Source organism: Melitaea cinxia, chromosome 11, assembly GCF_905220565.1.
Source record: "Melitaea cinxia chromosome 11, ilMelCinx1.1, whole genome shotgun sequence".
Taxonomy (NCBI): Eukaryota; Metazoa; Arthropoda; class Insecta; order Lepidoptera; family Nymphalidae; genus Melitaea; species Melitaea cinxia.
In genome coordinates, this window is record NC_059404.1 from 2334575 (window position 1) to 2351806 (window position 17232).

Sequence of the window (17232 nt, forward strand, 5' to 3'; positions counted from 1 at the left end):
AAGTTAATTCTTTTGTAATCTGTTTACTAAATTGGCGACAGCCTTAAATGTATTTTTAAAACTTTACGTTGTATTAAAAGATAACAGCCAAACAGCATAAAGTAAGTAATTTATGCAATAAGATCTCATATGGCTCTATTGAAGGTTCTGACATCCCATTTACTCATATTGACGGCTTGTATATATAATTACATATTAAAGTTGTATTAAAAGTTGGTTTTAAAACAATGAAATTTGTTTTAACCCTCAGTAGGAGCATAGGTAAATTTATAATATATTTACTAAGAGATGGGGAAAAGTAGCTTTTGTGTTTAGCTTTCGTGGGACAGTACTTCGATTATCTGTTAATTTAGGTTTGTTTTCAAATTATTATATTTTTCATATACAAAAAACGGACACTTCAAAATTATCTATTGATTCGTCATGATGTATAGGAACTAATTAATATTGTGTTATTTTATTGTATACTATAATATTTACAATTCCGTATGTTATGTTACCAATTAAATTTAATTCGCAATATAATCTTTAATTTTTACCCTATTTCCACTAATTTCAAAAAAGCTATGTAATTAGTAAAAATAAGTGTTTTTCAACAGCTTTAAACACCTCTCTGGCTACCTCTTCTTAAGAGCCATTTCACAATTTTTCGCTCTGCAAGTTTAGGTAAATTTGGTCGTATCGCGCGAGTCGTACGAGCCGCGCGATCTTTGTGCTAGTAAGTATAGTGTGACAACCAAAAAACCATCTTAATCTTTTTGTAATGTATAATAAAAATTAATAACTATAGTATAAAATGTTTTTTACATAGTTAATTTGTCAACAGTCAATAAATTAAAAAAATAAAATAAAAAGAAAATTGTGAAACATTTTTTTAAATTGATTTAGATTTTTAAGTTTAATGAATCGAATATTTATGATATAAATAAAATAGCATTTTATTATGCTCCTGAAAATCTGGAGCAATCAAACATATTTACTAACAAATAACAAGACAAACAGATTTAAATGCCTATTTGTATTGATAATGTAAAAGAAAAAATATACATTTGTTTACAGAAATTATCATTATATTATTTTACAGTAATTTTCGCATATTTTTTTTTATGAAAGTATCAAATGCGGTTTATCACACTATAACGACAGTCGCTTGGCGCGTGTCAGCGAAAGAGTCGGCTGTGCGTGTGTCAACAAAAACATATTGCACATATTACCATATTTTTTTATACAGTTTTAAGGAAGAGGTCATTGAAATATAGAACTTTAAAGTATACATTTCGACCGTTTACCCAGAGAGGCGGCTGATGAAAAGGTTAATAATTTTGTACATATAAATCAAAATTCTGTTTCATTATTTTACTACTGCAAAAGTCGCTCTATTATATTTCAATAATATAAATTACATTATTGCATCCAATACTGAGATTAACGACGTCAAAATATTACAATTTCGCGGATTGTTACCGATTTTCGTGAAATGGCTCTTAAGCGGTAAATTTTCTAAAATTTTAAAAATTTACTAAATCATGGTTTAAAAGTTGTAATATTACTAATTATTAAAGTACAAAGAGGTACAATAGCCTTCTCAGGTATTATAGTTTTTATAATGTAGTTTAGGATACAAATAATTATAAATAAGGCTTCTCCACCGAGGTCGATCCACAAATTAGGAAACAGCAAACAAATGAGTTAATAAATAAAAAACAAATTAGTAAAGAATTTAATTCTTACTATCAACAACAGATACTATGAATCATTTACAATGTTCCGAAATTGTTTAAATCCATACGCGGCCATATCCTCAGCTTTTTTCTCTTTCCTCTCCCGTCTAGTCATTTCACCCATGGAAAAGTATTTTTCTCTACAAAAAAAAACCACATTAGTGAATGTAAAGCTTTTTTTTTAATTTTTATAAGACGTACTTGCTAAGACTCCCCCCCTTCACTTGAGTTTTATTTTTTAAATATACTTCACTACTCTGTATACTGTTAGTTCTTAATCAGCTGACGTCCTGGCATATGTGTGTCAGTATTGCCACTTGTTAGTTTAAAAAGTGAGATATTTGAATATAGCTCGAAAAAGGTGAGATTTTTCTGGAGATTACACGACGAAAACCTTAGACCTCGCCCCCTGTGACCAAGCGTGGTATTTTTAAAGACGGAACCTGAACGGGTCACATAGTACGGATACTTTCCCTTATTTCGAAACAAAATTGTTTATAATAATGTTATAGATCCTTGAATCTTGATCCTTGAACTAAATACTATGTTTGCTTCAAATTAAATTTTTAATTTAAATTTAAATTTTATATGTTATGAAAATAAAAAAACATTCATAGAAAAGATGGCATCAAACACTATATGAAAATTAAGCTTTTCTCTAGTAAATATGACATAATTATCAAAATAAATAAAATAATAAAATACCTAAAATTATGTGTCCCAGCGTTAGGGTCTACTGGCATGTTAGGGACTTCATCGCTAACTTTTTCATACGTAAGCAACCTCCGAGCTGTCAGCTTGGACAGCACTTGTTCGGAGTTCGCGACCAACTTCAGACAGGGGTGGGAGGGTAATTGCTCCTCTTTGTATTCCTCTCTGAAAACACCCACTTGGATTCAAACCTACCAACAGAAAATTCGTAAGAGCGTCTCATGTAAAATCGCTATTACATAATTCTCTAGATGACATTAAAAAAGTCGTATCGTAAGAGTAAACTACAATGTATATTAGCTCGATAGTAATTTGTTACAGGCTACACAAAAAAAAAACTTATTCTTTAGAAGTAATTCTGGAATAGTATAGTACCTTAGTTATATAAATATTAAAATTTTGTTCACGACTTACAAACGTATATTTTTTTTACATGTAAGTAAAATGGCTCATACAGTATAGAGATGGCTCATATAGTATATGGATGAATCATACAGTATAGAGATGGCTCATATAGTATATGGATGAATCATACAGTATAGGGATGGCACACACAGTATAGGGATGGCACACACAGTATAGGGATGGCACACACAGTATAGGGATGGCACACACAGTATAGGGATGGCACACACAGTATAGGGATGGCACACACAGTATAGGGATGGCACACACAGTATAGGGATGGCACACACAGTATAGGGATGGCACACACAGTATAGGGATGGCACACACAGTATAGGGATGGCACACACAGTATAGGGATGGCACACACAGTATAGGGATGGCACACACAGTATAGGGATGGCACACACAGTATAGGGATGGCACACACAGTATAGGGATGGCACACACAGTATAGGGATGGCACACACAGTATAGGGATGGCACACACAGTATAGGGATGGCACACACAGTATAGGGATGGCACACACAGTATAGGGATGGCACACACAGTATAGGGATGGCACACACAGTATAGGGATGGCACACACAGTATAGGGATGGCACACACAGTATAGGGATGGCACATACGGTATAATATTGATATCATATACAATAAAGACATGATTTAGTTTATACAGTTGCTTGCGTATACGTTATGCGATGTATATTACACTATGATTACATACGTCACAGAAAGAAATATACTGAGAGAGAAACACATACAGAAAAGGATATAAGTCGTGATACTGCGATAAACTGACCAAAATTTTAAGCTTTTTTAATCAATATGCTACTTTGCATGTTGTGATAAACTGTAAAAGAACATATATATCTAATTGGAAGCTCATATGTAAAAAAATATTATTAACGTATCTTTAGTCTTATAAGACAATTATATCTTCTGGAATAATCCAAATCCATTCCTTATCCTCACCTCACTAAAGGATACCAGCAAACTAGTCGTCTGCCAACGTCAAGATGCTTTGCCGCGAAGTTCAATAGGTCACTGTATATGTGCGGCAGACCGTACTCCACCTTCGAAGGTATGTGGTTCACGAGATGTTCATCGGACAGCTCGTAGTTCTCTCTGTCTATACCTATCTTCTCTGTCGGTTCTCTTACTCCGTATGGTGCTATAAAATTTATTTTAAATTATTTAACGATTATTAATACATATAATAAAAATATAACGAATCGCTTTCTGTTCATGGAAGATATTTGAGAAAAAATATTATTGGGACCTTTATCAAGGCAATAGCACCCAAAACAATTATTTTAAGAATTTTTATCTGACTGTCTGTGCGTTTGTGCACACTAATCTCAGAAACGGCTTATCCCATATAGATGAGGTTTTCACTAATATATTGTAGTAAGCTTCACTTAACATTTAGTGTTTGTTTCATGTCAATCGGTTCCTAAATAAAAAGGCTGTGCCAAATTAAAGAATCACGTTGAACATGTAAATACCCAAACGAGTGTTTATAATTCAAAATAAACCAAATGATATATCCAAAAAATGTGGTCCAAAGTCACTATTTCACGCGGACGAAGTCGTGGGCATAACTAGTTTATAATAAAATTAATAATATAATTATTGTTTTTAGTAGCTGTGTATCGAGGTTTCATCCATGTTAATTTGAGGGAAAAAAGTACTTAGTGTTACCAAGAAAAGCCTTTCTCGGTAAATAGACTAATCAACACAATAAATAATTTTTCAAAATGACCCAGTAAACAAATCTATAAACAAACAATTTCTTCAGCTTTATAATATTACTATAGATCGTATATTTTGTTACAAGAAATTCTATCATTACTGATAAAGCCGTTATTAAAAAAAAAATGTTTGAAAATTTAAAATCTATCGATTATTTTTTCTGCATATGACCGCTATCATTTTGTGTATCTATATACATACATACCCGATACATACCCGACTCCTATAATTAAAAAAACGACTCGTTTTTTTACCGACTTTTTTATTTTAACCATAAAGTTTTTTGTTTTTTTTTTTTTTAGGACTGGTTAGTTACGTAAACAACGTTAAAATAAAAAACTACTTATAAACTTACGATCAGTGATAATAGCATCGAATTTCAAGTCGCTTCTCCAATTAGGCAACGAGAAGTCACTTACAACGACGTCCAAAAACCTCGATTCTGTACCATAGTGCCTCATGTTACTTCTGATGCTTTCTTCCTTTGTACGTTCCTATAGTAATAAATATATTAGTTAAAATATTCACTTACGAAACTCCTATATTTACATTAAAAATGTATCCATTGTATTATGTAGTGTAGTGGTGCGACTAGTCGCCTAAAACACCGACGGTTTGGGGGTTCGATTCTCACTCGCGATGGATGTTTGCATTTGTACAAATATTCCATTCCTGTTTGGATCCTTCTGTGCTTATGGGTCTCCCCACAGTACCTCGGAGAGCATGTTAAGCCCGTCGAACCCGTATGTTATCATAAATACCTGATAGCGATCGTTTCATAATAGGAAACATATCCACCAACCCTCAGCGGAGCAGTGTGGTGGATTAAGCTCCAATCCTTCTCCTACATACATGGAGAGAGATGTTAAAGGCTGAATGCGATAAAAATGGTTCTCAAAGTGCTTAATATCTAGTGCATTTTTTATATATAAACTTTTTATTTGATTTATAAAACCTATTTTGTTTATGATACAAAATTGTTACCTTTATTACCATTATATTTGCTCTTTGTGTCACTTTACTATACTTACAATATTACTCTATTGTCTGTGGTCGGAAGTACGCCATATTTGTTTACTATTTAAGACTATTTAAAAAAAATAGAATATAGATATATATTTGCAAGTTATTTAACACAGTGAAGGCAATAATATCATGTTCATATCAGATAAAGAGATATTTGTAGATCTAAACATTCACTAATGAACATTATTTTATGCTACAATGGTGGCAAACAAGCATACGGTCGGTTTGATGGTAATCAAATACAGTAGTCTATGGTATATCGTACGCCTTTATTATTAGGAGCATTAAAACGCGTTGCCGATCCTAACTCCAACCCGCCTCGAGAGCTCTGGCCACCTTAACACCATAAGAAAACAACTACTTAAGAGAGGTATTATTTAGCTATAATACTCTGTAAGGTTGACGTACTTTCCTATTTGAGCAACTCAAATTTTGAGCAATATATCACTACTAAGATTGCGAAAAAAAATTGTAGCTTATAATTAACAAAAGTTGGCGGTCACTCATTTTTAAAATTAATTATGAGTCAAAATGTTTCCTTGCAATAAAAATATATTTTTATTTTTAATCTTTTCCAACTCAAATTTTACTCTAATGAGGACTCTACTAAGGAAGAATGTTAATATTTGGGACTTTTTAAAAACTAAAACAATAGTCATGAAAATTGAGCAAAATTCACCTCAAGATGTTATATATTTTTTTTAAACTTTTATTTTATAAGCTAAAAATTCAAACCTCAGGCTAGGAAAAATTTTTTGTCATTTTCACTCCACCCTAATATAATATAATAATTATATTCTGCTATGTCCTTCAGTAATACTTAAAAAAACATATGCCAAAGCAATTAATATAGTACCAGAAACCTTAGCCCACTTTATACATACATTTTTACCTTTTGCCCGACGCGAGTAGGCCGTGACCGAGCGTGCAGCATCATAAAATCAATATCAGATCCCCACACGTACGCTACAAAACAAGTATATTATTACCTATAATAAATAAATACAAATATTAAACTCAGAATCATGTGGGAATCGAACCCATAAACTGTGGAACAGAAAGCAGGGCCACTACGAACAAGCTAGTTGAAAATGTTCTGTAATAAGAAAGTATACCTCCAAAATGTGCCGCAGCGATGAAAAGAGAACCAGATCCCACAAAAGGATCTAATATTACAAGTCCATTTTCGACTTGAGCCTGGTTCGCCATTATTAGAGAAAGTTGTGCATCCATGCTTGTGTTACCAATGAACTGTCGTTTTTTTAGCGAATGCGTTTGTATCAGCTCTCTTTGACCATTTGCTACCTAGAATTGATATGGAAAACAATTTAGTTGTTAATTTATTGTAGTGTAGTATACTCCTATAGGGGCGTTCATAAATTACGTGAGGTGTTTTTTTAAATTTTCTGTCCCTCCCACCCCTCTGGTGAGATGTCTTGAGATTTTATTCAACCCCCTCCCCCATCCCCCAATCTCACGTGAGATTTTTCAAAATGTGGGTTTCTTACGTAAACGCGTTGGATTGTTATTGTAAAAAGAAAAAAAAATTGCTTCGTGCTTTTATTTACGACTAGTTAAGACTAGTAATCAGACACAATCAACAAATCAGATAGTCAGCAGATGTTGGTATAACGTCGAAGTATGAATAAAATTATTTTCTTTCGAACGAATTAGTGAATGATATTAATCGTATTACGATTACGCTTAAGATTAAATCTTAAGCATGTACAATTTGGATTAAATGGACCAAACTAGTATTTTTTTTAGTTTCAATCAGAAAAAAATTGCGTGATATTTGCCGAGCCTCCCCCCCCCCCTCTCTCCAACGTAAGATTAGATGAGATTTGACTCGACCCCCCCCCCCCTTAAACATCTCACCTATTTTATGAACGCCCCTAACAAAGTATCTAAATATTTATTATAGACACTAAATATAGTGATTATTTGTAATTGTCCCAATTTTATTTTTGCTTGAAGACATCATCATTCATATACAGATATTTTATATAGAGCTTATATTCTTTTTAAATAAACTTCTAAATAAAATATTCTATGTACACTTAAAAATGACATAGACATTTTACGGAATATAAAAAATTAAGTAATAAATATTTGTTTAAACATACCCATTTACCAAAGAATAAGTCATGAGGCTGTTCAGGAACATTATTAGGATCCACTCCATAGAATTCAAGATAGGCTAAAGTTATATCTGGCTTCTTCAATTTCACAGGACCCTTTAAAGGTAAATAACTGAAATTCTAAAAGAAATTATTTACTTAGTTTACATAAATATTAGTGTTATTAGTATACATTTCAGCATTATATCATATTTTTAATTATTTTGTACTAAAACAAAAAGTAGCTAGACAAGTATACGGGAGCGCGAAAGGGCTTTTTAAAAAATATTACAATAATTACACTAAAACTATTTCATTAAAAATTATTTAAAATTACAATGGACACGTCGAACAGAATTACATGCTTTGGATTAATCGCCGTATTAATTCTAATAAAACTTTCTCAAGACACATGATCCCAAAGCATGAGACAACGTGAGAAATCATTGGTTATTCCTATTCTGCTGATTAAGCATTTACTTCTATTGTTCTCATGCTTTGGTCCAACATAACTAGCTACTGCCACAATATTTATTATACGAGTGTTGTAATTTATTGTTTATATCTATAATATAAAAATGAGTCGCTGAATGTGTTGCTAAGCGCAAAACTCGAGAACGGTTGGACCGATTTCGCTAATTCTTTTTTTAAAATATTTCTTGAAGTACGAGGATGGTTCTTACGGAGAGAAAAATTCTAAAAAAAAAAAAAATTTAAATTTTCTGAAAAAGTCTAAAAACAACACTTTTCTATACTCCCATACAAAAGATTTGTGATAATACTTAAAAGTCACTGTTAGGCGATACGAAGTTCGCCGGGTCAGCTAGTTTATTATAAAATCTAAATACCTCAATTTTGTCAACCTTCTCCTTCATTGTAAAATGTTTACAGAATGTCTCGACTTCTATTTTAAAAGACTTTTTCTCATCACAGCATGCCTCTAATAGTTCCCTTGGACAAATATGTGTTTCACTTATGTGGTCAGTAGAATTTTCAGGTACTATCCATTTTCCTGATGTGTTTACTAGTGCTTTTTTCAAATTATAATGTAAAGCTTCTTCAGTTCTCGCTCTGGACCAGAGTTCTATGCAATTCTTGAGTAAAACGGACCGAGAAGCAACCTTTTTAACACAATCTTCGGAAGGGAATTCGACGACCCAGTAAGGCTTATTGATACAAGGTTTTTCGATAAATTTTATCGGTATGTTTAACATACTAAGTATACTTTGCATTTCCTAAAAATGTAAATAAAACTATATTTTATATTCAAGTTACACATAAAATAAAATTCGTATAAAAAGTATGATTCTTACAGCATTACGAAAATCTATGTGTTCATGTGCGAACCACATCAAATATCGACGCCACATTTTTAATAAATAAAAATATATTTAGGTAAAATAGTACCGTTAGACATTAATATTGCTATAACTTTATAGTATTTTTTAAAAGTACTCAAAGAGTATGTCATAAGTATGTAAAGGTAACTATACACTTTATCGTAACAAACATGCAAAATAACCTATCAATTTGTTTACATGTGAATTGTCAAATTGGATGTATGGTTTATGTCAAAAATCAACAGACTAGAAAAAACAAACTCGAATATTCAAAACAAATTTAAAAGTTAATTCGTTCGTCTGTTTGAAATTAAAATACTCGATTTAATTCAGCTATAGAACCTGTTTTATTGTTCAACATAATAGGTACTATATGAAAGTGAAGTGAAACTGATCATTATGATTTCATTTCACCTCACCTAATAAACTACCACTTAGAAATATTCGACAGATAAAGTGGTTGGATAGTAAAAAAATAAAAAATACAAGACAGACAACATGATCTGTAACTGGCAAAGCCTTTGTACTGAATACTTTATTAGTAATTATTTATTTTAGTATATAATTTAAAAAATTTACCCAAAAATTATAATTTAATAAACTACAGTCACACTACATGGCTATGATCAAATTACGGTTAAAAGATCTGTTAGTTTTTGGCAGGAACGAGGAATAATAATAAAGCTTTTATCTTTTAAACACTTTTTCTTTTTATTTTTTATATTCTTCATTTACATATTTACCACTTACAAATCTTACCTTTACTAATCTTATTACAAAACTGCCATAGACAAAAAAGACATCCTAAATTCATAGAGTGATAATAACATGAAAAAAACTTTTGGAAGTGGAACATTGTCCTTTCCTTAACACTCTCCCTCAATGTTACAATCTTCCAAACCCAACAAAGTAACAAACTTTCTAAAATGATGAGTGGTTAAAGGCTTTGTCATTAAATCTGCTAACTGATTATTTGTAGAAATATAAATTACCTTAATGAGTCCCTGTTCTACCTTTTCCTTAATAAAATTGTATTTTATATCAATATGTTTGAGACGTTTCTGATCAGGATTATTAACAGTCTTTATAGTGCTCTGATTATCTTCAAAAATAGTTACATGTTTCAAGTTAACATCTACATCTTTAAGTAATTTTATTAACCAGCAAGACTCTACACAACTTTCACACAAAGCAACTAACTCAGCCTCAGTAGTACTTAATGTCACAATATTTTGTTTTTTAGACTTCCAAGAAATAGTATTACTTCTAGCAAAATCAGAATCAGCATATCCTACTAGAGTATTATTATTATTAATATTACAATTGGTATAAGTTAGCTGATAATTAACAGTTTGTTTTATGTATCTAAGAACTCGCTTTAAAGCTTTTACAAGTTTTACACTAGGTTTTCCTTGAAATCTGCTTAAGTATGAAACAGCTGTAGCTAAATCAGGTCTAGTGCTAACCATACAATACATTAAAGATCCTATGAGTGATCTACAATAGTTTTCTAACGTCATGTCTATGTCAGTGTTTATGTCTAGTTGTAAATTAGGATCCATAGGTGTGTCAATGCCCTTACAATTTTGCATACCATATTTCTTTAGAACATTTTGTAAATACTTAGTTTGATTCAGATAGATCTGTCCATTTTGTTTTAATATAGAAATTCCCAAATAAGTTAAATTATTACTTCCCATATCTTTCATTCTAAATTTTTCTGACAAATATCTTTTTATTTTTTCTATTTCTTTATTTTTAGGTCCAAAGATTAACAAATCATCAACATATATTAATAAGTATATATCTTTCTTATAATATAAACAATAATCATTATTAGATCTTTCAAAACCATAAGTAGTTATAACTTCGTTAAATTTCTCATACCAATATTTAGGAGATTTCTTTAATCCGTATAGTGACTTATTTAGTTTTAATACATGACCATCTGGTATATTTAATCCCTGAGGGGGCTTTAAGTATACATCTTCATCTATCCTACCATAAAGAAAAGCTCCTTTGACATCCATTTGATGAATATTATAGTCTCTGTGTGCTGCTACTGACAACAACACTCTCAATGTTTGCAGTTTCAAAACCGGTGAGTAAATGTTTTCTAAATTTTCTTTTTGCTGGAATCCTCTTACTACCAACCTTGCTTTACATATTTCCTTGTCTCCAATATCTTTTCTAGTAAATATCCACTTGGTATCTATTAACTTATTATTCTCTGGTTTAGGTACTATCTTCCATGTTTCACTCTCTTGTAGGACTTTCATTTCTTCTGATATAGCATTTTCCCATTGCTGTTTATCTTCTCTGTTCTGTATCTCTTCAAAATGTTGTGGTGCGTCAGAATGAATCGTAAATAAAGCATATAATATCTCCTGTATCTTCATTATCATCTAACTGGTAATCTGTTTGCCATTTAGGTTTTCTAATATTTCTTCTAGGTCTCTCCCTGCTTGCTAGCTCCTTTTCAACCTGTCGGTCTTCTAATTTTTGCACTGCATCTTCATAAACTTCTGTGTTTTCTTCACTGCATGACTCTTTATTCTGTTTCTCTTGTGTGTTATCTTCTGTATTCTTCTCTGTTATTCTCTTACCTTCTTTTTTTTTCTTTTCAGGTGATTTTTTTCTTTCTTCGGGTGCTTCATCTTTTTCTTCTACATCTTGGTAAGGTAAGTAAATTCTTGGTACATATTTTTCTTTAGGTTTTTCATCGAATATCACATTTCTTGCATGTACTTCCTTTTGTGTTTCAGGATCGAAGAGTATGTAACCTGCTGGAGCATATCCAATCATAATCATCTTACGTCCAGTGTTATCAAGCTTCTGTCTGCACTCTTTTGGTACATAATTATATGCTAAACTTCCAAATACTCTCATGTTTGACACATTCGGTTTTCTTCCTTCCCAGAGTTCACTTGCAGTATGGTGCCTGTCTGCTGATGGACTTCGGTTACTAACATATGCTGAGTACAATACAGCATCTCCCCAAAACTCTTTTCCTAAAGTTGAATCTAATAAAATTGTTCTGGTCTTTTCCAACAACGTTCTATTCATTCTCTCTGCTACCCCATTCATTTCTGGATTATATGGGACCGTGTACTCCAATTTAATTCCTTTGTAATAACAAAAATCTTGAAATTCTTTATTTACATATTCCTTACCGTTATCTGATCTAAGTTTTAAGATGTTCCTATTAAAATGGTTTGTAACATAATAATAATATTGTTTGAATTTACTAAAAACTTCACTTTTATTATTTAATAGGTATATCATTACAAAATGAGTATAATCATCAATAAAGGTTATAAAATAGCGATATCCATTTCTTGTTGGTGGGTTAATTGGCCCACACACATCTGTATGAACTAATTCTAAAGGCCTGGACGCCCTACGACCCTCTCTATTAAATGGTTGTCTTGTCATTTTACCTGTCACACACTGTTCACACAATGTATCATAATTATTTGTTTTTAAGTCTCCTAATCCATTTACCATGTTATTTTGTTTTAATAAACTTAAATTTTTAATTCCTAAATGTCCAAAGCGCCTATGCCACAAGTTAACATCATCAATATTAGTGTAGTCACATTCCAGTTTATCTATTAACAATTTGACTGTATAAAGTGAACCTTCTTGATTTCCTATCATGGTAAGATCATTATAGTTGTATACTCTAATCTTACCTTTGTAAAATTCTACTCTAAAGCCATGGTTTTCTATTTTAGATACTGACAATAAGTTCTTTCTTAAATCAGGGACATAATAAACATTTTTAATGGTAAAATAAGACTCTTTTCTACCAACAAAACATTTTACATTAATATTACCTATGCCAATTGCTTGTAACATGATACCATTTTTAGCTGCTGCAATTATTTTTGGTTTACTTAATTGTATGTAATCTATAAAGAAACTTTTATTATTAGTTAAGTGATCAGAGCAACCTGAGTCTACACACCATGTAGTGTAGTTACTTTCATTTACATTCACCTCACTAATACACAGCGGTGCCTCCTCTTCTTTAAATGTTGACAGGAATGTGTGATGGTTCTTTTCATGGTAGTGTCCCCTATATTGTCCTCGTCCTCTGCCATGTCCACGTCCTCTGCCATATCCACGTCCTCGTCCTGCATTCAGGTATTGTCCTTCTTGACCTTTTTGTCCGCATCCTGCATTACCTCCTCGGGCTGGTCCGTAACGTCCTCTCCCTCTATTATGGCATTGAAACTTCTTATGGCCCGGCAAACCACAGTTGTAGCACAGGAAAGCATTGTTGACAGCTGTTGTCGCCTCTGATTTTGTTTTCTTTCTTTTCTCCTCTTCCCCCAGCAATCTCTCTTTGACAAAGTTGACACTAAGATCAGTCATAGTTTCCAAAGTTGTTATTATTACTTCATAAGATTTCGGCATACTGAGTAAGATGTAATTCACCTTTTCTTCCTCTGACAGGGTGGATCCTCCGTTTTTGAGTTGTGTAAACAATTCCTCCATTTGTGTAAAGTGTGATTGCAATTTTTCATTTTCATTAAACTTAATTTCCATTAATTGTCTTCTTATAAAAATTTTACTTCTGGTATTTTTCTTCATGAAGTTTTCTTCTAATATCTTAAGCATCCCATATGCCGTTTTCTCGTCTTTTATATATTCAAGTACCCGGGTGACCGAGCTAAGCTCGGTATTTTTAGTAAATCGTGTTTTTTGGAAATCATAAAGTATAAATACGAATTACATATTGATAAAATATGAATAATATTTTTCGATTTTACCGACATAATAATAAAAAATAAGAACAGTCTATTTAAATAAAAAATAACGAATGCAATTAGAAAAAGAAAAAGAAAAAATAATTGATCACGGACATGGGGATTTGAACCATGATCTTCTCGGTTGATCCCGAGCGGCAGATTTCCCACCGAGCTATTGCAACTACATTGACTTATGCGAAATTTACCTTCGTATTCTAACGATATTTTTTTCAATTCCTAAAAACAGGGATAAAACGACATTTCCTGAAAATGAATCCTAGCTAGATAGATTTATCTCCCCCGAAACCCCCTAAATACTAAATTTTATGAAAATCGTTGGAGTCGTTTCCGAGATTCAGATTCTATATATATATACAAGAATTGCTCGTTTAATAGTATAAGATATGACTGTCTGCAATGGAGCTTACTAAAATGCTTACTGCTCTTGTTTCTTTTTTTATGTTTTCTGTTTTGATCGCAAAATTCTCACTTTCTATAGCATCTAAGCATTCCTGCTCTCTTAGTATAGTTTTCAATCTGTATTTCCACGTATCGAAATTTTCTCCTTCAAACTGTTTCATTTTAAACTCATATTGTCCTGACGCCATTTTGTTCTTTTCACGTTGTGTTCGACGATATTTTTCTTTTTATAGATTGCCGGAAACTGCAGAAAACCACGCTTCGCTACCACTGTTAGTTTTTGGCAGGAACGAGGAATAATAATAAAGCTTTTATCTTTTAAACACTTTTTCTTTTTATTTTTTATATTCTTCATTTACATATTTACCACTTACAAATCTTACCTTTACTAATCTTATTACAAAACTGCCATAGACAAAAAAGACATCCTAAATTCATAGAGTGATAATAACATGAAAAAAACTTTTGGAAGTGGAACATTGTCCTTTCCTCAACAAGATCAACCATAATATTTTTTCTAATAAAATAAAACAACAAATAAATGATGTTAAACTCTATTTATTAATATTTACAGTCATCACTTAACAATTCTCTACGGATTCCTTTTATTATTTTTCTCGGGATCTTCAAATATATCTTGAAATCTGTCATGGAGGAAGTCTAAGTAGGCATCTTTGATAGACCCAGAGCAAGCAACATAATGACCACCTGAATGTTCCGCAACCACAGGTTTAATAAATAAATTAATGAGAGATTCGCTCATTTCTGAAAAAAAAAATAACAATTTAGTTTAATACATGAAAAAATAAATACATATATTATTTTTATTCCAATAAGTTTATTAAGTATAAGACTAATTCAATAATAATAATTCAAATTAGTCTTCAAGCCTGATCATGATGATGATGATTCAAGCCTGAATAGTTTTCACTCCTAGCTATTATAGCAAATATTGTTTTTGTGCATTTAAAAAATAATAACAAAAAAGGCACAATTTTTTTTAAACTTTTTTATTAACATTCCTAAGGGTCTGCTTCACCACTTGTGGATTTTTTTGTAATTTTTTGATGTAATTTTCTTTGTCACTGCTGAATTTCACTGTATTTATGAGCCATTTCTATTAGCAAATATGTATCTAAAGCTTATAGTTTATTAATTGAAGTCAAACAAGTCCTAATGGCCTTTTCTACCTGCTGAGGTGAAGTGGTTAAGATAAAACAGGATATTTACCATTATTGTTAATATATCTACAGATATAAAGATAATTTTTATTTCTATCATAGTAAAAATGTATAGTACAATACCTTTTGGTATGATTGAATCACTTTCTCCATAAACATGTAGGGATGGTAGATCAATGTCTTCATCATAAAATCCTTTATGAACCAAGCTTCCTGACCGGAAGCCAGATGCAAAAATAGCAAATTTAAATGTATATGGCAAATCTGAAAAAAAAAGTACATAAGTGACTTTAAAAATTCTTACTTATGCAATATTATAAATATTTTACCTAATTTTAATATGTATTACAATATAACATTTATTATTAGTAAATTAGTAAATGAGTATTTTGACAAAAAAGAGAAATTTAAAAGTTTTTAGAAAAATTTGTTTAAACTGTTTCAATTTATTTTTAAATTGTATCTTTCCTTTTTTTTAAAATATTACCATACAAACATAGCCAAACATACACACATACCACAATCACATCACATCAGCCTATTGCAGTCCACTACTCGACATAGGACTAAACAAGTTCGAGCCAAAAATGGCGTTAACTCGTGTGCTTTGCCCATAGTATAGTATGTGTAGTGTAATAAGTGAGCACATGAGTTCACATACTAGAAATTCTCAAAAAAATATATATCAGGTAATTTTTATCCAGGTATGTTTCATTCAACAATCATTAAAAGTTTAACAAATAAAGATTCTTTATTTTTTATAATACAACAATTAAACCTACATCCTTTCTGTTGCATGGCAGCCAAGAGTCCAACAAGACAAGCTCCCTGAGAGAACCCCATGAATCCATCAAACGGACCATATTCTTTAACTACCCCTTCTATTAGCCGCAGAGTATCCTCGAAACCAATAGCTGGCCCTCCAAGACATTTACCACTGAATGTGTTATCTTCAGCATTGAACCACCATGATCGGGAATCTAGATTAAAAAAAAAATAGTCCAACTTATATCTTAGCATGATAGAATAAAAAAAGTCTAATAAAAACTTTTTTTAAAGTATATAGTAAAAAAAAAAACCTTACCTTCGTCGCCTCCTCCTTCTTCATTGAATACTTTATGAGTAGCTGATATAAAATATAACTGAGCATATTTTGACACAGTTTTCCTGAATGATCCTATTTTACCTTTAAATAATGTACCATTTTGTCGATATCCGTGGAAAGCTAATATTTTTAATTTCGGTCTGTCTTCTTTATTATTTGTAGTCGACGATTGGTTAGAATTAGAATTGTTATCGGACATTTTCGAAAATTTATTAATGAAACGAATATTATTTACCCATTTAATATTTTTAAAAAGAAAATACTGACAATTCTTTAAAATTTTCGGGTATATATAACAATATATAATTGAATAAAATACAATTTAATTTAATTAACCAGCCACTGATTTTTAGTACAAATTACATTTGTCACTGTTAACTGTCACTCGCTACTCTTTGCTGTCACTAATATAAACAATCATGGGTCCGTGCATCACACATAAACAACTAAATAAAATTTGGTTAAGTTTTAAGAATTGTATTGCTGAAGGTCTAACTTAAAAACGGGTACATTTTTAATCTTAATAGATCGCTTTTATTTTAATCTCAGAGGAAATAGAAGTAGAATTTTAAAATTGGAAAAAAGCTATATTTATTATATTATAATATTGTGACTATTATATATAATTGAGACTATTATTCCTATATTAATATTAATTTTTTAGAATTATTTTTTTGAATAAACGTGTCC

The 17232-nt window shown here is 31.3% G+C and overlaps 2 protein-coding genes across 2 annotated transcripts; both read right to left on the reverse strand.

Moving 5' to 3' along the window:
• Positions 1-1706: 1706 nt before the first annotated feature.
• On the reverse strand, positions 1707-9109 carry LOC123657780 (tRNA (guanine(10)-N2)-methyltransferase homolog). The gene is made up of 9 exons (XM_045593293.1): positions 9053-9109; positions 8588-8974; positions 7742-7880; positions 6735-6920; positions 6512-6585; positions 4949-5087; positions 3814-4012; positions 2427-2597; positions 1707-1861 (listed from the first exon to the last, which is right to left on the reverse strand). The coding sequence occupies exons 1-9, from the start codon at positions 9107-9109 to the stop codon at positions 1747-1749; spliced, it is 1467 nt and encodes a 488-aa protein (XP_045449249.1). The 3' UTR covers positions 1707-1746.
• A 5689-nt stretch (positions 9110-14798) lies between these two features.
• On the reverse strand, positions 14799-16780 carry LOC123657809 (esterase AGAP003155). The gene is made up of 4 exons (XM_045593320.1): positions 16522-16780; positions 16220-16417; positions 15561-15701; positions 14799-15021 (listed from the first exon to the last, which is right to left on the reverse strand). The coding sequence occupies exons 1-4, from the start codon at positions 16739-16741 to the stop codon at positions 14849-14851; spliced, it is 732 nt and encodes a 243-aa protein (XP_045449276.1). The 5' UTR covers positions 16742-16780; the 3' UTR covers positions 14799-14848.
• Between the last annotated feature and the right edge of the window lie 452 nt (positions 16781-17232).